At 40.2% G+C, this 21038-nt stretch overlaps 3 protein-coding genes across 3 annotated transcripts; 2 read left to right on the top strand and 1 right to left on the bottom strand.

Annotated features, from left to right (window-relative positions):
- Positions 1 to 1135: 1135 nt before the first annotated feature.
- On the bottom strand, positions 1136 to 2185 carry LOC136783775 (uncharacterized). Its single transcript, XM_066744047.1, has one exon. It carries the CDS (start codon positions 2183 to 2185, stop codon positions 1136 to 1138), a length of 1050 nt encoding a protein of 349 aa, XP_066600144.1.
- Positions 2186 to 2522: 337 nt separating this feature from the next.
- LOC136783774 (uncharacterized) lies at positions 2523 to 3572 on the top strand. Its single transcript, XM_066744045.1, has one exon. It carries the CDS (start codon positions 2523 to 2525, stop codon positions 3570 to 3572), a length of 1050 nt encoding a protein of 349 aa, XP_066600142.1.
- A 5880-nt stretch (positions 3573 to 9452) lies between these two features.
- LOC136783773 (uncharacterized) lies at positions 9453 to 16046 on the top strand. The gene is made up of 7 exons (XM_066744044.1): positions 9453 to 9523; positions 9606 to 9664; positions 9966 to 9990; positions 10040 to 10097; positions 10164 to 10390; positions 10545 to 10825; positions 10870 to 16046. The coding sequence occupies exons 1-7, from the start codon at positions 9453 to 9455 to the stop codon at positions 16044 to 16046; spliced, it is 5898 nt and encodes a 1965-aa protein (XP_066600141.1).
- Positions 16047 to 21038: the final 4992 nt, after the last annotated feature.

Here is a 21038-nt window from a genome sequence, read left to right as displayed (position 1 = left end):
CGTCGGGGGGGGGGGGAAGCGATAATGCGCACAACCGCAGAGGGGGCAATTCCCCTACTTCCCCTACCTCCGCGGGACCACGACCACCTCGCCACGCGGTCCCAGAACCCTCCTAGCTACTCTACTCATATGTTTAAAGCAGAAAAATATCAAAAATTTCAACTACAAAGCAATTATGCTTAGTTCTAATATATGCTGGTATACATAAACGCTTGTTTTGATACAACTGACACTTACATTAAATATGTAATATCCCGCATTATTCTTTGTGCTTATCAGAACCAAATTATAGTGTGCGCATATGCTGTGACGAGGCATTGTATTCGTCACAGAAAAATTCGAATATTGTTTGTTACACACTAGTTACGGTAAAGGGGAGGGTGAAGCGCCTCCTGCCTGTACTCGCGATAATTGCTCGTATTACACTAAATCGCGGGTCGATAGCTGATCTATTCGCGCATGCGCCGATCTGATCATCTTGCGTGCTGTGGTCGCCTGAGACACACCAAATTTGGGTCCCGTCTGGTTAAGACGTGTGTGCAGTCTTTATTTTGTTTTTCCTAATGTGTTAATTTGTTTCACGTTGCATATACCCTAACAGCACAGAGTCAGCTTATAGTCGACTTAAAGGTGGCGGCCCTTGAGTCAGCGTCGACTCAAAGTTAACTTTTTGTTAACCTTAGGATGACTTTAAGTAGGCAAATGTCCTAAAATAACTGTCAACTACACGGTGTTTCAGTGACCCATGTCATAACTTTCAGGGACGATAGGGGATGCAATTTAAAGCAACTTTTATTAAGGGACCATGGGCCGCTGATGTGAAAAAAAAAAAGTTCTGGAGGTTTAAATGTCCTACGCTATTCGGTGTGGCGGAGCCTTAAGCAGCGCCGTAACGCACGTTGGTGCCCGCGTCTCTTCAACAAATGACTACTAATTTATCTAGACGCGTATTTATCATGAGTTAAAGGGCTTAAATGTAAGAATTGAGTAACCTAAAGATAAAATTTCAATTACACATAAAAGTGCGCTAATTAAGAATTAATTGAATACGAGAGGGAAGAAATAGGAGTGACTTACTAGCTGTTGCAGTGTCATCAGTTGCTCTATTGTTGCTCCTCCTCATGTTGATTTTGAGTCATATAAGCTGTTCAAAATGGTTGCCACGAACTCTGATACAGGCTTCGCATCTTCGAAGCATAGAGGTACGAACTCTATCGAAAATCCCAGGAGTATTCATTACCTCGTCAAATGAAGTGACTATTCTCTCTATCAGCTGATTTTCAGTCTCGACAGGAGTAACATACACTAAGGATTTCACATGACCCCATAAAAAAAAATCTAGAGGTGTCAGGTCTGGTGAGCGCGGAGGCCATTGAACCGGTGCACCTCTTCCGATCCATCGTCGTTGAAATTTTTCAACAACGAGATTATTAGCCTGGCGATTAAAATGTGGTGGCGCGCCGTCACTTTGAAACCACATTTCTTGCCGAACTGATAATGGCACATCTTCCAATAAAACTGGTAAGATATCCTTGATGAACTCGGTGTAGATGGTTCCCGTCAAACGTCGCGGGAGGAAATACGGTCCGATCAGCTGATTGTTAATTATACCGGCCCAAACATTGACGGAGAAACGATTTTGATTTGATGCCACGAAACACGCACGCGGATTCTCAAAATCCCACTGATGGCTGTTTCGGCTATTAAAAAAACCATTACGCGTAAAACAAGCTTCATCAGTGAATAATACACTTCGCGCGAAACCGTTGTCTTCACCACACTTTCTCAGAAACCACTCACAAAAATGCACTCGCGCGTGGAAGTCAGTGGGTTTTAAGCCCTGCACCTTGCGATAGTGGTAAGGGTGCATGCCTTCTTCGTTTAAAACACGCCACACATTCGTATTCGATGTTTGAAGCTCATACGCAATAGCTCTAGTGCTAAGTGTAGGGTCTTCTCGCACACGGTTCAGCACAGCCTCTTCGAACTCAACGGTGCGCGTTGTTCTACTTGCACCAGGAGCTTTTTGATACTCAAACGAGCCATTTTCACGTAAACGCTGTGCTAACGATATAAAAAATCGTCGATCTGGGTGTCGGCGATTAGGAAACTTCTCCCGATAAAGTCTTGCCGCTTTCGAACTATTACCGTCGGCTTTTCCATAAACGAGATGCATATCCGCCATCTCTGCGAACGTGTAATCGCTCATTTTAAAAAATCACAATTTTTACTTTACTAAATTATTAGCCAGTTAGCAGCGAAATCGTCTTTTTTCCAACGAAGCCGAAAAAAACAACGCTATTCTTTATTAGTTCTATGGTGTGTTTTGTTTTATACCTCCAATATTGTAATAAAGTATTTTGTAAACACAGTAAAAACAAAACACACCATAGAACTAATAAAGAATAGCGTTGTTTTTTTCGGCTTCGTTGGAAAAAAGACGATTTCGCTGCTAACTGGCTAATAATTTAGTAAAGTAAAAATTGTGATTTTTTAAAATGAGCGATTACACGTTCGCAGAGATGGCGGATATGCATCTCGTTTATGGAAAAGCCGACGGTAATAGTTCGAAAGCGGCAAGACTTTATCGGGAGAAGTTTCCTAATCGCCGACACCCAGATCGACGATTTTTTATATCGTTAGCACAGCGTTTACGTGAAAATGGCTCGTTTGAGTATCAAAAAGCTCCTGGTGCAAGTAGAACAACGCGCACCGTTGAGTTCGAAGAGGCTGTGCTGAACCGTGTGCGAGAAGACCCTACACTTAGCACTAGAGCTATTGCGTATGAGCTTCAAACATCGAATACGAATGTGTGGCGTGTTTTAAACGAAGAAGGCATGCACCCTTACCACTATCGCAAGGTGCAGGGCTTAAAACCCACTGACTTCCACGCGCGAGTGCATTTTTGTGAGTGGTTTCTGAGAAAGTGTGGTGAAGACAACGGTTTCGCGCGAAGTGTATTATTCACTGATGAAGCTTGTTTTACGCGTAATGGTTTTTTTAATAGCCGAAACAGCCATCAGTGGGATTTTGAGAATCCGCGTGCGTGTTTCGTGGCATCAAATCAAAATCGTTTCTCCGTCAATGTTTGGGCCGGTATAATTAACAATCAGCTGATCGGACCGTATTTCCTCCCGCGACGTTTGACGGGAACCATCTACACCGAGTTCATCAAGGATATCTTACCAGTTTTATTGGAAGATGTGCCATTATCAGTTCGGCAAGAAATGTGGTTTCAAAGTGACGGCGCGCCACCACATTTTAATCGCCAGGCTAATAATCTCGTTGTTGAAAAATTTCAACGACGATGGATCGGAAGAGGTGCACCGGTTCAATGGCCTCCGCGCTCACCAGACCTGACACCTCTAGATTTTTTTTTATGGGGTCATGTGAAATCCTTAGTGTATGTTACTCCTGTCGAGACTGAAAATCAGCTGATAGAGAGAATAGTCACTTCATTTGACGAGGTAATGAATACTCCTGGGATTTTCGATAGAGTTCGTACCTCTATGCTTCGAAGATGCGAAGCCTGTATCAGAGTTCGTGGCAACCATTTTGAACAGCTTATATGACTCAAAATCAACATGAGGAGGAGCAACAATAGAGCAACTGATGACACTGCAACAGCTAGTAAGTCACTCCTATTTCTTCCCTCTCGTATTCAATTAATTCTTAATTAGCGCACTTTTATGTGTAATTGAAATTTTATCTTTAGGTTACTCAATTCTTACATTTAAGCCCTTTAACTCATGATAAATACGCGTCTAGATAAATTAGTAGTCATTTGTTGAAGAGACGCGGGCACCAACGTGCGTTACGGCGCTGCTTAAGGCTCCGCCACACCGAATAGCGTAGGACATTTAAACCTCCAGAACTTTTTTTTTTTCACATCAGCGGCCCATGGTCCCTCAATAAAAGTTGCTTTAAATTGCATCCCCTATCGTCCCTGAAAGTTATGACATGGGTCACTGAAACACCGTGTATATGCCGACTTTTGAGAGTCAGCTTAAAGCCAACTTGGGAATGTCAGCTTAAAGTCGACATTGTGGAGTCAGCTTAAGGCTGACTCTGAAAAGTTAGGTTAGGGCTATGGCACACAAAAAAACTTAAGCAATATGTTTAAGGAATGTACACTTGAATCATAATTGAACATTCTATGAATGTTCAAATTAGGATATTTCTCGTATATTTATATAAAATATTACCAGTATATGCTACATATATAAAATATTACCATTATACGCTACTTATATAAAATATTATCATCATATACTATTTATTGGCATTCGTATCTAAATTCAATTTTATAAAATTTAATTGCATAGTACATCGCGCGCCTATCAACCTATTTTGCTTTTTGATCCATTGGTATGCCTTATTACAATTGAAAATTCCTGCCGATGTTCGCGGTGTTCCCAATGGGTCACCCTCTAAATTGCACTACGCGCCCATGGCTGCTTAACTTCGAGATTTAAACGCCTATGTCCTGTCCTTGAAACCAACTGCATTAACACATAATAGATTCTTATGGTTTCTGTCTACATATGTTGCAAAATTAGATTTCTACTATTCTAGTCCAAAATTAACGCGTATTTGATTATCAGATATTTTTGTAATGTTCCACAAAAAATACTCAAAGTAACTTTATTAAACGAGTGAATAAAATAAATGCTGCACAAAACTATCGAGTTAAATAGAAAATATTGTTTTAAGCATATTTGTAAATAAAGCCGTGGTTTTTTTGATTGGATAGTTCTTCCAGTATATATAAATATCTCTAAGATATTTTTTCTGTAAATTTATATATATATAGTTTCATATGCACATATTAAATACATATATTTTTTAACATGTTCGGTGAACATTCAAATTTGGATTATTGCAGGATATTCAGAAATATATATTTGGTATATATGCAAATGAAAATATGAGTATCATATACTCTAGAGAATATCAGTAGTATATTTATATAGTAATATAACATTGAAGAATATTATAAGTATATGCATTAGACATCAGATTTTGTACATCCTTTTTACAATTGATTCTTGACTGGGGTATGTACCAATCACTGTTGAAAATTTCGGCAATGGCTAAACTGTGATTGGTTCGTTTTCATCTTATTGCTTAAGTTTTCCTTAAGTTTTTTTGTGTGCCATAGCCCTTACAGTCGGCAATTTGGAGTTAAAGCTGACTGTAAAAAGTAGGCTTAAAGTGGACAATTTGGAGTTAACTTAAAGCTGACTGTAAAAAGTAGGCTTAAAGTCGACAATTGGAGTTAACTTAAAGCTGACTGTAAAAAGTAGGCTTAAAGTCGACAATTGGAGTTAACTTAAAGCTGACTGTAAGAAGTAGGCTTAAAGTCGACTATTTGGAGTTAACTTAAAGCTGACTGTAAGAAGTAGGCTTAAAGTCGACAATTTAAAGTCGTCTCTAAAAAGTCGGCATTATGTCGGCACTTTCGAGTCAATTGAGTCTTGTCTCAAAAAAGTCAACCTAAAGTCGACTTTCTACCAAGTGTGCTGTTAGGGTACGGTAAGGGTATTGCCCTGTAGTCAATTTCCTATTTTTATGAATTGGTGAGTGAATACAACTTTGTAGTAAAGAGGAAGTATAGCTAGAATGCAGTGGACAACCTAGTAGTGGACTTCTTGCATGGACGCATGCAGCAGCATCCCCTCATTGTCATTCCCAAGTAGCTTTTGCTCCCAGGTAAACTTGGTTTTCTCTTGAGAAGAAGCCAAGGCTCCTTACTACCTAATCCGTTGTCTTATCTCGAGTTTCATCCGGCGTAATACGAGTCGGTTTCTTGTTTATGATTAAATAATTATTGCGTTTATTACTTATTCGGGAACGGTTTTAGGAGCAATAGGTTAATGTTTAACGGGTCGCTAATTGCGTAGGGATCCCCTGTATTCTAGGAATTCGTTGTAGGACAGGGTGTAGTCCCTCGTCGGAGAAAGGCGATCCAGAGCCTTCTCGAAGTTTTCTCGACGCGAGCCCGTTCGAATATCCTTGCCCTAGCCGTTTCCCCGTTATTCTAAGTAAAATTTAAGTAGCGTCTTGGTCCACGCATAAGACGAGTCTCCAGCCGGCCAACCGCGGAGGTATATTCAGAGAATTTCCAGCGAACTGGCGCCCAATACCATATCAACCGAAAATTATAATCGACTAAATTAAGTTAAATGGGAACATCAAACTCATGTATGATTTCACTTTTGTTCGCGGAAATAAAATTGTGATTTTTATATATTAAAAACTGTAACGAGATTTTATTTAAGATTTCCTGGCCATCAAACCTCCGTGTGTCTTGTCGTTCGTTTCTGGTCCCTGCTCACCCCTGGCAAACCAAGGCCGAATAGCGTTCGATAAATATTCTTTTAGGGAATCTCCTAGAGTGAAAACACTATTCTAGGCCGAGCCGCGAAACGTGACGTTACAATGCGTACACAAAGAATGAAAGATAAGCAAATATATTACAATTAGTCTAGTATTTATTATAACAGAAATTGTGAAAAGGAAAAACAAGTTTCTTTATTTATAAAATGGACCCGATAGCATCTGCTACGGGAGAGCAGTATTTATTATACCTACCATATCAAGATTACAATTTAACACTGTTTCCGGAAAAGTAGGTACCCTGTTGAATTTAATCAACACTACTCAGTAGTTGATTGGCATTATAAACTTAATGTACATAAGACAATTCAATAATTTAACTTTGTAAAATTTATAAATTTTTGGATTTTTATCATATTCTGCTACTTTGATCAAGAAAAATTAATTTTTGTACATAGTTTTGATGAATATAAAATTGAATAATGGGTAAAATTAAAAAAATGAGATTATATAATAAGAATTCAATTGAACTTTCTTCTATAAATAAATATAGTATAATTCAACGAATTTCTGTTGGTAATTTTTTACTTCAAGTAACAAGACTAAGCATTAATTTGTAAATTATATTTGGTACCAATATTTCACTGTTTATAATCTAGCATGATCACAGGATTGGCTAATCTAGTGAAAAACGTATTTTGATACATTTTAAATTAACTGCAGAGTTGTTGAAGATAAAATGCTTTAAACTTGGTTTCCATTCTTTAAAAACCGGAAAGGAACGTTTGCATACAAGATTACAAATTTACGAACTTTTCCGTTTTGTCTATAATGGGTCAAAAGATTTATGAAAATCCGAAATCATCATATTTATTATAGCCTTATGCAGTGGAGCATTGATGGGAACTTGTGGGAATTCGGTATCCCCACCACGCCGCCACTAGCTAGCACGCACACAGTGCCAGCGGTACATCGGTGAGCCAACCCCACAACTGTCGCCGCTCGCTGGTCACGCACACAGCTACATCGTTACGTGCGTGTCTCGGCTTTCGCCGTTGAAATTCGGTTAGCTCCGTTGAGGTATGAGTACGAGAGGGATGAATATACTTTTTTCTCGGACCTCTCTTTCGCTCTCTATTTCTCCCAAGTTTAGCCAACGAGCCGCGCCAAACTCCTTTTCCACAGTATCGGCCGGCTCGATGCAATGGGAAAATAAATTTACTTTTTGACAATTATAATTCATGAAAATTTTTAAATGTTATTACAATTTGATAAATATTCTGAAAATGGTAAAAAATTATTGTGGAAAAAAAAATTAAAGTAACAAATAAATAATATTGTCCGTGATAGTAATTGAAAGAAAAAATCCTTGTCATATTGCACAAAATTATCACTGAAGTGTGACATTTAAAATTCATTTAACAAACAAAAATTATACGAAAATACATTAAAGATTGATTAATATGAAAAAATGGTTAAAAATTAATTAAAAACTCGACCATTCTCTTGCAATATCACTGCACAGATAGCTATTCGGATTTGTAAATATGACCAAATTCATTAATATATACTATGAAATGCAAAAATCTGACCTAATTTCTATGATGAGAGCCTAATAACAGAAAATGTGAGGTTGCTCGGAAATTTCTTCGGTTATTTTCCAATATGGAACACCTAAGCGAACTGAAATATCCTAAACTATATGCAAAAATAATAATAGGAAATAAAATTAGGACTTAACATATCACAATGTGAAATAATGTCAAACAATAGCTCAAACCCACTATTTTCAAATTTTTTTATGCAAAATTTGAGTGTAGAAGGTACTTCTGCCTTGAAACTTTTGCAAATTCCTATATAATTGTTAATAACTAAATAATTATTGCTCCAGAATTTACTTAAAATAAAAGTTTATTGAAATTGAGTTTTACGCTATGATATTGATAAATCTGACTTTATCTCTGCATTGAGAAGCAAATAACTCAATTTCTTATGCTTCTCGGATGTTTCTTCGGCTATAATCTGGTATAATATGTCCGAATGAACACAAATAGATGCTATTAATTATCAACAAATTATGTGGGAATCAAAATTGGGGGTTCTAAGCTATGCTACAAAATAATGACCAGAAATGGCTAAAATTGTCCAATTTCAAATTGATTTTCTACAAAATTGGAGTATCGTAGGCGCTTTCGGTTTGAATTTTTTGCAATTTCAGTTATGTCCGAAGAATCATCCGAGAAATACGAGAAATTCAATTATTTGCCTCTGAATATTTGCATAAAGTCAGATTTTTCAATATCATGAGGTAAAACTCAATTTCAATAAACTCACCATTTTAGAGCTTTCAGAATTTCGGGCAACTTCAGCTTTAGAAGAAGAGCGACTACCGCTAACCAACACATTTTTATGTCATCCGTGTAAAGTGATGTAGCGTTTACCCAAAAACTCTAAGCAAATCAAAATCTTTTTCCTCACTTAGATTTTAATTTTTACAAAATACTTGTATATAGCCATTAATTAATTTCATTTGGTAATAAATACATATAAAATGCATTCTTATTATATCAAATAATAAGTTGAGGTACAATAAACTCAATGCTTTTATATTAATCTGCTAACAAATACATTTTTTGTATTTATCATTGAGTCCAATAAGTTAATGGTTATTAAAAAAAAGTTCCTTGTAATGAAAAAAGATGAAATATTTTAAGCTTCGTCAAGACTCGAACCCGAGCCTGCCGCGTGACAAACGGCTGCCTTACCATCTGCGCTACAGTGCTCACTTGGTGTACCAAAAGCAAAACAGCCTTTTAAAGACTGGCTATAATTCTTTCATTAACTTGTCATAAACGATTAAGAAATAGCTGCAATAATAAATACACTTATTTACACAACATTATTACACTAAATTTATTATGTTTTTAATTTGAAGCATACATTTTGCATGAAGATATGATAGTTTAACGGTAACCATGCAGTACACTAAATACAAAGCTATTGATATGCAACATTGTCGTAAATTAATTAAGTAATATTACAATATATGTTACGTGTACTCGAATAATTTACGACAATGTAGCATATGAATAACTTTGTATTTAATGTACTGCATGGTTACCGTTAAACTATTATATCTTCATGCAAAATGTATGCTTCAAATTAAAAACATAATAAATTTAGTGTAATAATGCTGTGTAAATAAGTGTATTTATTATTGCAGCTATTTCTTAATCGTTTATGACAAGTTAATGAAAGAATTGTAGCCAGTGTTTAAAAGGCTGTTTTGCTTTTGGTACATCAAGTGAGCACTGTAGCGCAGATGGTAAGGCAGCCGTTTTTCACGCGGCAGGCTCGGGTTCGAGTCTTGACGAAGCTTAAAATTTTTTCATTTTTTTTTCATTACAAGTATTTTTTTTTTAATAACCATTAACTTATTGGACTCTATAAAAAACACAAAAAATGTATTTGTTAGCAGATTAATATAAAAACATTGAGTTTATTGTACCTCAACTTATTATTTGATATAATAAGAATGCATTTTATATGTATTTATTACCAAATGTAATTAATTAATGGCTATATACAAGCATTTTGTAAAAATTAAAATCTAAATGAGGAAAAAGATTTTGATTTGCTTAGAGTTTTTGGGTAAACGCTACATCACTTTACACGGATGACAAAAAAATGTGTTGGTTAGCGGTAGTCGCTCTTCTTCTAAAGCTGAAGTTGCCCGAAATTCTGAAAGCTCTAAAATGGTGAGTTTATTGAAATTGAGTTTTACCTCATGATATTGAAAAATCTGACTTTATGCAAATATTCAGAGGCAAATAATTGAATTTCTCGTGTTAGAGATCGGAGTGGGGGCGCGAGCGGTCTGGGACTCTCAGGCCGTCTCGCTCCTGCTCACACTCAGTCTCTCTTGGTCCTACCTCCAATCAAGGCCGACAGATGGCTCACAGCGCAGAGCTCTCTCTCGCTGTTACAATTTGTGTCCCTTGTATATATTAACTCCCCAAGAGTTCCGTCAATTTGCGGCTCTATTTAAACGGTCTAGACTCTAGACTTTGTCTTTTCTTTCTTCGCGGTAGCTTAGCCATCACTACCTTCCTGCGACGCCACTAAGTCTCTTAGTACGCATTTCCGCTCCATCGTCGATTTCTTGGACTCCAAGAAATCTTCTTCCTTTCTCTCTTTCTTCGTAGCCTGGGAGTCTCAGGTTCGGAGAATCCTGTCCTGGGACCTGGGGATCACAGGGTGGGATTTCGTATTTGCAAACTTTGGGTGGATTACTCATTTACTGTTCAGCCTCCTTTGGAGCATTTTTATTTTGTATTTATTTTTCGCAACCAAATAAACTGCCTTTTACCAGATTTCCTGGGCGTTGTTTTTTGCCACTCTAAAGCCTCCCTTCCTAGACATCCTCGCGGACATCACACAATCAACTTTCACACAAACTTCTGGTCCTTCGAGCCGGATATAACCGGTACATTTTCAATTGAGTTGAATTTTGATTGGTGATTCTTCGAGGTGACTGGGGGAGTGTCTCTGGTGGCAAAATGGTAACGCAGGAGGAAATCCTCATGTGCGCAGGTCACGTTGGTCTTTATTGCACAGAATTAGAACGGCTACTGGTCAACACCAAAAAGCGGGGTGTAGGTAACTTTACCGTTCCTTATTTAAATGGTCGTCTGGCTAGTGCCAAGGAAACTCTCGCGAAAATACAAACGAATCATGTGACGATTACTAATCATTTAACGGAGAAAGATTTGCAGCAGTTTAACTATACGACGCAGAATACTTATGAGCGAGCTATGACGGCGTATTTAACTGCGGAAGAATACATTTTAGAGCAAATCGAGAATTTAAGCGGCGAGCAAGTCGCTCTTGTCACTGCAGGGCAGACCCATGCTCCCTCATTGAAACTTCCTAAGCTAGATTTACCCAAATTTAGTGGTGACTATTCTGAGTGGTCAACCTTCTATGACTCTTTCAAATCAATGATTCACGATAATTCGACACTACCAGGTGTTCAAAAGTTTCATTATTTAAAGGCATGTCTTCAAGGAGAAGCTAGCTCAGTAATCCGATCCTTAGCCGCCAGTAACGATAGTTACTTAACAGCATGGAATGCGTTGGTGATTAGGTACACAAATGAACGAATTATTACGTCCAACCTTCTTAGCAAACTAACGCTCATTCCGAAAGTCTTTTCTGACAACCTCATATCCATGAAAACACTGCGCGATACCACTATAGTTGTGCTTGACTCGCTGAGGACGTTAGGATATCCAGTTGATGATTGGAGTGCTATATTATTCCACATCCTCTCAAATAAACTAGATCAAATTCTCAGTGTAGAGTGGGAGAAGGAAATAAAACGTGTTTTGAAATATCCCTCCTTCACTCAGTTCTTGGAGTTCATCACCGAGCAGATCAATATGCTCGAATCTATCAGTAACAAGTTCAAAGGTAGTAAACAAAACACTGATAAAACTTCTCGCCCTAAGTCGTTGAAATCACTCAACGCAATCGTTGATAAACCAAAATGCTTTTATTGTGACGCGGATCATCCTCTCTATCAATGCAACAGCTTTATTGCTTTGAACCCTCAAGCCAGATACAAAGCAGCGCAGAACAACTCACTTTGTATCAATTGCTTGAGACCTGGTCATTCGATATCGTCTTGCCGAAGTAATTCTCGATGTAAAAAATGTTCCAAGGCACATCATACGCTTCTGCATTTTGAGAAACAATCTAATCCGACGTCTCAACGTAATCCATCTCAAGCTAATGCACCCACCAGTCTTCAAACCATTGATCAGCCTTCGACTTCTGTTGTTGCCCATGTGAGTGCCATGGATGAACGCACGGCACTCCTTGCAACTTTTCTTGCGCGCGCTACAGCACCAAATGGCCGTCAAATTATGATTAGAGGCTTAGTCGACCCGGGCTCACAAACGTCTTTCATGACGGAAAATCTAGCCCAGTTATTAAGAGTTACACGCCGCAAAGTTAATGCAACGATTTACGGAGTCACAGGAGGTGCGGTACGGAACGTCTCGAGCAAAGCTGAACTCATCTTACAGTCAGTCAAACACGATCAGACCTCACTCAAAGTGACGGCATTAATTTTACCAAAAATCACGAATTATAGTCCTCGGTCGTATTCACCGCTTGAATTCCCTCAATTAGGTTCTCTGGACCTCGCGGACGAATATGCTTCTGCGAGAAATCCAATTGATATTTTAATTGGTGCAGATTATTGCCCTCAGCTCTTACTGAATCAAATAATTCATTCATCGAACCGTGCACTGATAGCACAAGATTCGTTATTTGGCTGGGTTGTGTATGGTACACTCGCGTCGTCCACGCATACTGCAACAGTAAACGTTCTTCATTGTTGTGACTTCGATAAAACGCTTCGAGATTTTTGGGAGATTGAAGAAGTTCCTAGCACTTATAGTTTGACCCCTGAAGATCAATTATGCGAGGACATTTTCGCGAGCAACGTTACTCAATTACCATCAGGCCGCTATCAGGTTGCATTGCCTTTCAAGACAGAGTCCTCCAAATCGGCACTGGGAGTCTCTCGCAGCATCGCCGAATCAGCTTTAAAGCGAGTTCTCTGTCGCATTAACAAATCTCCTGAGCAGTCTGAAAGCTATACTAAATTCATTAGAGAGTACGAGCAGTTAGGACACATGGAGAAGGTCACAACAAACGCGATTGACGCAGACTCCTTGGTTTACCTGCCTCATCACGCAGTATTTAAACTCGAGAATGGAAAACAGAAAATACGTGTCGTATTTAATGCGTCCGCTAAAACTAAGAGTGGTCTATCACTCAACGACGTACTCTTAGTAGGGCCAAAATTACAAAAAGATATAACGGCCATTCTTATGAATTGGCGTGATTTTCGTTTTGTTGGCGTAACAGACATTGTTAAAATGTTTCGCCAAATTCTAATCCGTCCGGAAGACAGAAAATGCCAAGCTATAATTTGGAAAGATGATTCTGGAAATACTCAAATATATCAATTGAACACGGTCACATACGGTACCGGACCTGCACCGTTTTTAGCTTCACGGGTAGTGCAGGAACTCGCAAATCAACATGGTAATGACTTCCCAGATGCGAAGTCCACCTTACTTCACTCAATCTATGTCGATGACATTCTTTTTGGAGCTAACAACCTTGCGGATTTACGCAATATCCAATCTCAATTAGTTCAGTTGTTGGATAAAGGTAAATTCGAGCTCAGTAAATGGGCCTTCAATTCAGCAAGCTCAGCTCTCCAAGAAATTTCTAATGATTCTAGTAACGCTAATCTTAATTTTAGTAGCGAAAGTCTTAACAAAACTAGCAAAGTGCTGGGCATATCTTGGAATACCAGCTCTGATTCATTTCAGTTTATAATTTCGCCTTCTTCCATCACTAAGTTAACAAAGCGCATGTTACTCTCGGAAAACGCGAAGATTTACGATCCTTTGGGCTGGATCTCACCGTTCACCATTGTGTTAAAGCAAATAATGCAATCCACATGGTTGCTCAAACTTAATTGGGATGACGAGGTTCCCGAGCCTATCCAATCTAAATGGATGTCTTATTACTCGCAAATGTGCGAATTAACAAAAATCACCATCCCGCGCTGGAATGGTCAACTTAGTGAAGCAGATAAATTAGAACTCTATGGGTTCTGTGATGCTTCAAATGTATCATATAGTGCTGTGGTGTATGCCAAATTCACCAACAACAATAATAGTCAAACATCAGTCAGCCTCGTAATGGCAAAAGCCAAAGTAGCCCCTCTTAAAGCAATTAGTATTGCTCGACTTGAACTAGTCGCCGCTGCTTATCTGACTAAACTAATGCTTCATATCAAGTCATCACTTAAACATTCAGTGCATGACATTTTTTGTTTCTCTGATTCACAAATCGTGTTGGCTTGGATTGCACAGCATTCGTCCAAATGGAAAGTTTTTGTAGCCAACCGAGTCGAATATATACAATCAAGTCTACCAGAGGCTCATTGGTCTTATGTCAATACTAAGTCCAATCCTGCAGATCTCAACTCGCGAGGAATTCCTCCAAGCCAATTAATACACAGTGCGCTTTGGTGGAAAGGACCCTCAATAATTCGGGAAATGTCATCGGGAAATTCTCCTTTAATGTTTGAAACCAACGAGGAAATAAAGACCTCGTCGATCTATTCAAATCATGTCACACGAGATTTACCGTCATTTCTTTGTAACTACTCGTCGTGGACAAAACTAATCCGTGTTGTTAGCTATGTGTTGCGATTTATGGATCGAGCGCGTAGAAAAAATGTTTGTCAACACGCGCACGTGTCAGCTCTCGAGCTACGTACTGCAACACTGCGGGTTGTGAAAATAATTCAAGCTGCTGCCTTCTTAACCGATATCTTAACGTTGCAAGGCAAAAAGTCAATTCCGTCAAATTCTCGATTACATTCTCTTGCACCGTTTTTAGATGTGCAAGGAGTTCTCCGAGTAGGTGGGCGTTTACAACACTCATTCCTGTCAGACAACCAAAAGCATCCCATTATTCTACCAACCAATTATTTAACCGAGCTACTCATTCGGCATATACACATTACGACCTTGCACGGTGGCCTACAGCTTACGTTAACAGTATTGCGGCAAAAGTATTGGGTAATCAATGCACGAAACGCTGCGAAAAGCATAATACATAGGTGCGTCACTTGCGTTCGTCAGCGTGCCAAGCTAGGAACACAATTCATGGGATCTTTGCCTACTGCTCGAGTAAACCGTAGCCATCCGTTTGAACATACTGGCATTGATTACGCCGGGCCCTTCCTTGTAAAACTGCATCAAGGCCGAAACTCAAAAACAGTTAAGTGTTATATAGCTGTTTTTGTATGCATGGCTACTCGTGCCATCCATCTTGAGCTTGTCTCCAAATATGATACGGATGCATTTTTAGCGGCTCTAGCTCGTTTTACTTCACGTCGTGGTAAACCCGCAGTGATTTACTCTGATAATGGGTTAAATTTTCAAGGAGCAAATAAGGAATTGAAACTTGCATTCCAAGGCTCTCTGAAACATGCGCAATCTATAGATTTTGAACCTATACGCGAAATAGAATGGAAATTTATTCCCGTGGCCACTCCTCATTGGGGTGGACTGTGGGAGAGTGGAGTACGAAGCGTAAAACATCATTTAAAGCGTATTCTCGGGACTTTTCTTCCTACGTTCGAAGAAATGACCACATTGATTTGTCGTATTGAAGTCTGTTTAAACTCCAGACCTCTTTCTCGCTTACGCGATGACATTGAAAGCTTGGAATGTCTAACGCCAGGGCACTTCTTGGTCGGTCGCGCTTTACTCGCTCCACCCGAAATGTCCGTTCTAGATTTAAAGGAATCTACCCTAAATCGATGGCAGAAAATCACTCGGATTACCGAGCTTTTTTGGCAAAAATGGTCAGGCGAGTATCTGCAATCATTACAATCTCGTCCAAAATGGCAAATCAGAAATAACGATTTTCGTGAAGGGGACATCGTTATAATTAAGACTCCAAACGCTCCACCTTGCAAATGGAACTTAGGCCGAATTACTCGTTTAATCATCGGTTCAGACTCAGTAGCAAGAGTAGCTGTGGTTCAAACAGCTAATAAACAGATTCAACGCAGCCTAACACAATTGTGTAGGCTCCCGGCATAAATACAAATATTGACAAACAATCCCAACGGCTTTGATCTGCCGAATCGTACATCTTCACCTTGACGCTCTACTTATTAAATCAGTTCTCCGTAATCATGGCTAGTGACAAGGTGCCTAATTTAGTCGACAACGTCGAAATGTTCTTAAGTGAGGTTTGGGGTGAAGAAGCGAACGCGTCCGATGTACTGGACCTTTCCTTCAGTGACTTGAGTCTTTCGGACGATGCTCCTTGTGTGGACTCTCTCCTGGAACTTCCGGATTTGCTTGTGTCAACGAAGGAGGAAGAAGACTCCAGGTTGCCGTTCATTTCAGATTCGCCCTGTCCACCCGAACCAGAATCAGCTGACGTTCGCATGGAACCCATTGCGGGACCTTCTCGTGCACCAGCACCAGCAATTGACTTAGCTGTTTTGTACGCGAGCAGTTGGGAGAAGGGAATCTTATACGATTCTACCGCTAAGGAGCTGGAGCGTACAGCAAAGTACGTTACAGTTTTAGCCTTCGGACTCACACACCGTATACCATTGCACGCTGTGTTGAAATATCGGCAGTGGAAGACGTGGGATCCCCAAGGAAAATTGCTCTTACGCTGGACTCCAGCGCTAGAGCTGAAAACTGCCAAACTCCTCGTTAAAAAATGAGTTAGTCTATGACCACTGGTGGATATTCGGAGCTTCGCTCAAAGGTTTTTTTTTTTTTTTCTTTTCTCTCTCCACCATGGTCTTTGTTCTTACGGTGTTTTCACCATTTCAAATTTTAGCACATAAGTTTAGTTTCATGTCCAACATCTACGAGATTCATTTGAATTGACGCAGGATCGTCAATGCGGGGGAGGATTTGTTAGAGATCGGAGTGGGGGCGCGAGCGGTCTGGGACTCTCAGGCCGTCTCGCTCCTGCTCACACTCAGTCTCTCTTGGTCCTACCTCCAATCAAGGCCGACAGATGGCTCACAGCGCAGAGCTCTCTCTCGCTGTTACAATTTGTGTCCCTTGTATATATTAACTCCCCAAGAGTTCCGTCAATTTGCGGCTCTATTTAAACGGTCTAGACTCTAGACTTTGTCTTTTCTTTCTTCGCGGTAGCTTAGCCATCACTACCTTCCTGCGACGCCACTAAGTCTCTTAGTACGCATTTCCGATCCATCGTCGATTTCTTGGACTCCAAGAAATCTTCTCCCTTTCTCTCTTTCTTCGTAGCCTGGGAGTCTCAAGTTCGGAGAATCCTGTCCTGGGACCTGGGGATCACAGGGTGGGATTTCGTATTTGCCAACTTTGGGTGGATTACTCATTTACTGTTCAGCCTCCTTTGGAGCATTTTTATTTTGTATTTATTTTTCGCAATCAAATAAACTGCCTTTTACCAGATTTCCTGGGCGTTGTTTTTTGCCACTCTAAAGCCTCCCTTCCTAGACATCCTCGCGGACATCACACAATCCACTTTCACACATCTCGTATTTCTCGGATGATTCTTCGGACATAATTGAAATTGCAAAAAATTCAAACCGAAAGCGCCTACGATACTCCAATTTTGTAGAAGTTCAATTTGAAATTGGACAATTTTAGCCATTTCTGGTCATTATTTTGTAGCATAGCTTAGAATCCCCAATTTTGATTCCCACATAATTTGTTGATAATTAATAGCATCTATTTGTGTTCATTCGGACATATTATACCAGATTATAGCCGAAGAAACATCCGATAAGCATAAGAAATTGAGTTATTTGCTTCTCAATGCAGAGATAAAGTCAGATTTATCAATATCATAGCGTACAACTCAATTTCAATAAACTTTTATTTTAAGTAAATTCTGGAGCAATAATTATTTAGTTATTAACAATTATATAGGAATTTGCAAAAGTTTCAAGGCAGAAGTACCTTCTACACTCAAATTTTGCATAAAAAAATTTGAAAATAGTGGGTTTGAGCTATTGTTTGACATTATTTCACATTGTGATATGTTAAGTCCTAATTTTATTTCCTATTATTATTTTTGCATATAGTTTAGGATATTTCAGTTCGCTTAGGTGTTCCATATTGGAAAATAACCGAAGAAATTTCCGAGCAACCTCACATTTTCTGTTATTAGGCTCTCATCATAGAAATTAGGTCAGATTTTTGCATTTCATAGTATATATTAATGAATTTGGTCATATTTACAAATCCGAATAGCTATCTGTGCAGTGATATTGCAAGAGAATGGTCGAGTTTTTAACTAATTTTTAACCATTTTTTCATATTAATCAATCTTTAATGTATTTTCGTATAATTTTTGTTTGTTAAATGAATTTTAAATGTCACACTTCAGTGATAATTTTGTGCAATATGACAAGGATTTTTTCTTTCAATTACTATCACGGACAATATTATTTATTTGTTACTTTAATTTTCTTTTCCACAATAATTTTTTACCATTTTCAGAATAATTGTCAAATTGTAAGAACATTTAAAAATTTATGAATTATAATTGTCAAAAAGTAAATTTATTTTCCCATTGCTTCGAGCCGGCCGATACTGTGGAAAAGGAGTTTGGCGCGGCTCGTTGGCTAAACTTGGGAGAAATAGAGAGCGAAAGAGAGGTCCGAGAAAAAAGTATATTCATCCCTCTCGTACTCATACCTCAACGGAGCTAACCGAACTACAACGGCGAAAGCCGAGACACGCACGTATCGATGTAGCTGTGTGCGTGACCAGCTAGCGGCGACAGTAGTGGGATTGGCTCACCGATGTACCGCTGGCACTGTGTGCGTGCTAGCTAGTGGCGGCATGGTGGGGATACCGAATTCCCACAAGTTCCCATCACTGCAGTGGAGTTGTGTTCCACCAAATGTGGAAAATGAATTAATCTTTCTTTTCGAATTAATTAAATTTTCTTTGAAAATAGGTTAAAATCACTTTTTTATAAATATATTTTTGCGTTGATCATCCTAGGTTTTGGTTCCAACTTATAACTTTAATACAAAAACATTCGGGAACCTGGATCTTGTTTTTGTCTTTGAGCCATATTTATTTTGGCTCTACTAACGATCCTTCCTTATCACAAATAAAATAGGGGCCGGTCCTAGTAAATATTCTTTTAAACGTTGAATTGTGGGGCCGGTACCCATATTTAACAAATGTCCCGTAAACCTCTGATAGATTTCCGAAATGGTTCTTAAAAGTATCGCTTTATATATATATATATATATATTATAACGGGGATTTTTGGGACCCCCATTATAAGTGGGAGTTTTAGCTATAATGCGTTTGCTTCATCAGTCGACAGGCCCTCCCTCCTTGCTCAACCCGCTATACCCTCTCAATAGTAACCATATTTTACTCCATGGACTAATCCACCTTAGATTTGTATAGAGTCAGCACCTATGTGCCACTTATTAATTGTTGTCTAGTATTTAAGGTCGTGGGAATGAAGGAATGTGAGGGAATGACTCGAGGAGTGAGGGGGAGAAGCGCAGGAAGCATAGAGTAGTAGGGAGGAAAGACTAGGCACTATCCTGAGCCCAAACCCGGAGTTAAGCAGAGGGAGAGAGAGAATGACTTGGATCGAAGAGAGAGAGAGACGCAAAAGTACCTCTCCCCGGAGCCCTCCTCAGCCGCCAACGCCCCAAGGAGTCTCCATGCTCTTCTGCGTAAGAAGCGATCGCACCTTACGCAGTAAGGCCGCGCTGTAATGGAGGGGATATAGAACACGTGACGTCGATTACTCACGTGATTCTATGTGGCCAATTGCGCCAAAAATAAGGAAAGAAGGAGTGGTAAAGGGGGAGGCGGAGAGGAGCCGGGGAAAAAGAGGAGAAAAGCGTCGAGAGAGAAAGCAGAGGAGAGGAGAGCCAGAGTGTGTCCAGAGAGCGTAGAAGGAAGGTGTCTGGCCGGACAGGAAGGGGGCGAAAAAGGCCTAGAACGAGAGGCCAGCCCGAGTCGGCCCAGAACTTCCCGGACATGGAAACTCAACTAGAGATGAGTGAGGTAGGCGAAGGATGCTGGATGCCTCGGAGACGACGCAGCGAGGAGAATTGATGCGGGTTTGGGCCAGAAGCGAGAAGGTGCTGGGCCGCTCCAGGCCTTGGGGAGAAATGTTGTTGAGGTGAGGACATTTTATCGTTCCTTTTGTGTGTCAGAGTAGTGGGTGGGATCGGCCCAGGAGGGGGGGAGATGCTCTGGGCGAGGATCTCAGGGCTGCGGAGGGTGCCGTTTTCCCCTCTCGCGAGAACCCTGGGCCTCTCCTAGGGTGTTTTTCCCCAGGCGTCTCTCCCACCGAAGGGCAAAGTTTGTGGGGTGAGTTTTCTGGTCCGGGTAGTCCGATTCCCTGGTTTGAAGTAGGTTGGGTTAAGAGGAGGATGGCCGTCGGTTGGCCCCATAATAGACGCGCGGGCCCAGAACGCTGTTCCCCTTAAGAGCGAGGAGATATCTCGTCAGATATCCCGCTCACGTGACGGGAGTGAGTATCCGATCGGTCATAGGACGGGACCTGGGCTTGCTCGGCCATCGAGTGGACCGAGGGGTGTCGGGAGTCCCTGAAAAGGGCCGTGGCCGAGTACTCACCTCGTCGGGGCGTCCTCCAATATAGCGCGATTGGAGGGAGAGTACCCAAGGCGAGTCGCCCCACGGGAGCAAGGTTCTGAGGCTCGTGAGGAGGCCTCCCTAAGGGACTTGGCCGGTACCTGGGGATTGGGTGTTATTCCCCGTCATCGGGCCGTTTCTGACACACGAAGGGAAGTAACCTGGGAGTGGTCACCAGGAGCTCCGTTTTTCTCCCCGCTCCTCGGGTCGGTATGGAAGTGTGCGTGTGAGAAGGGATGATTGTGAAATTCAACGAGTATGGATGGAATGTGTGTGCGCGAATTGGAGATAATTAAAGGGATGATCGGAGTCCAATTTATAAAAAAAAATTGAGTGCTGAGACAAAATAAAGCCTAGATCCATCTCCCTGGAACGAAAGTTGTGTGTTTGATTCTTCTTTTTAATTCATGTCCCTTTCCGGCTGGACCATCTCCG

This window comes from Prorops nasuta, unplaced genomic scaffold (assembly GCF_024137725.1).
Source record: "Prorops nasuta isolate Cenicafe-Biocafe unplaced genomic scaffold, Cenicafe_Pnas_1.2 PNAS00035, whole genome shotgun sequence".
Classification (NCBI taxonomy): Eukaryota; Metazoa; Arthropoda; class Insecta; order Hymenoptera; family Bethylidae; genus Prorops; species Prorops nasuta.
The sequence above is the reverse complement of the archived record's forward strand: the minus strand, read 5'-3'. Positions and strand labels throughout refer to the sequence as shown.

What these genes read in the sequence shown, in the direction of transcription:
- LOC136783775 (XM_066744047.1), bottom strand. Translation starts at nt 2,185, where the DNA reads ATGGCGGATATGCATCTCGTTTATGGAAAAGCCGACGGTAATAGTTCG.
- LOC136783774 (XM_066744045.1), top strand. Translation starts at nt 2,523, where the DNA reads ATGGCGGATATGCATCTCGTTTATGGAAAAGCCGACGGTAATAGTTCG.
- LOC136783773 (XM_066744044.1), top strand. Translation starts at nt 9,453, where the DNA reads ATGGTTACCGTTAAACTATTATATCTTCATGCAAAATGTATGCTTCAA. An exon ending in TTTGCGGCTCTATTTAAACG is followed by an intron (nt 10,391 to 10,544) that starts GTCTAGACTCTA and finishes CTTTCTTCGTAG; the next exon opens with CCTGGGAGTCTCAGGTTCGG. An exon ending in CTTCGAGCCGGATATAACCG is followed by an intron (nt 10,826 to 10,869) that starts GTACATTTTCAA and finishes TGATTCTTCGAG; the next exon opens with GTGACTGGGGGAGTGTCTCT.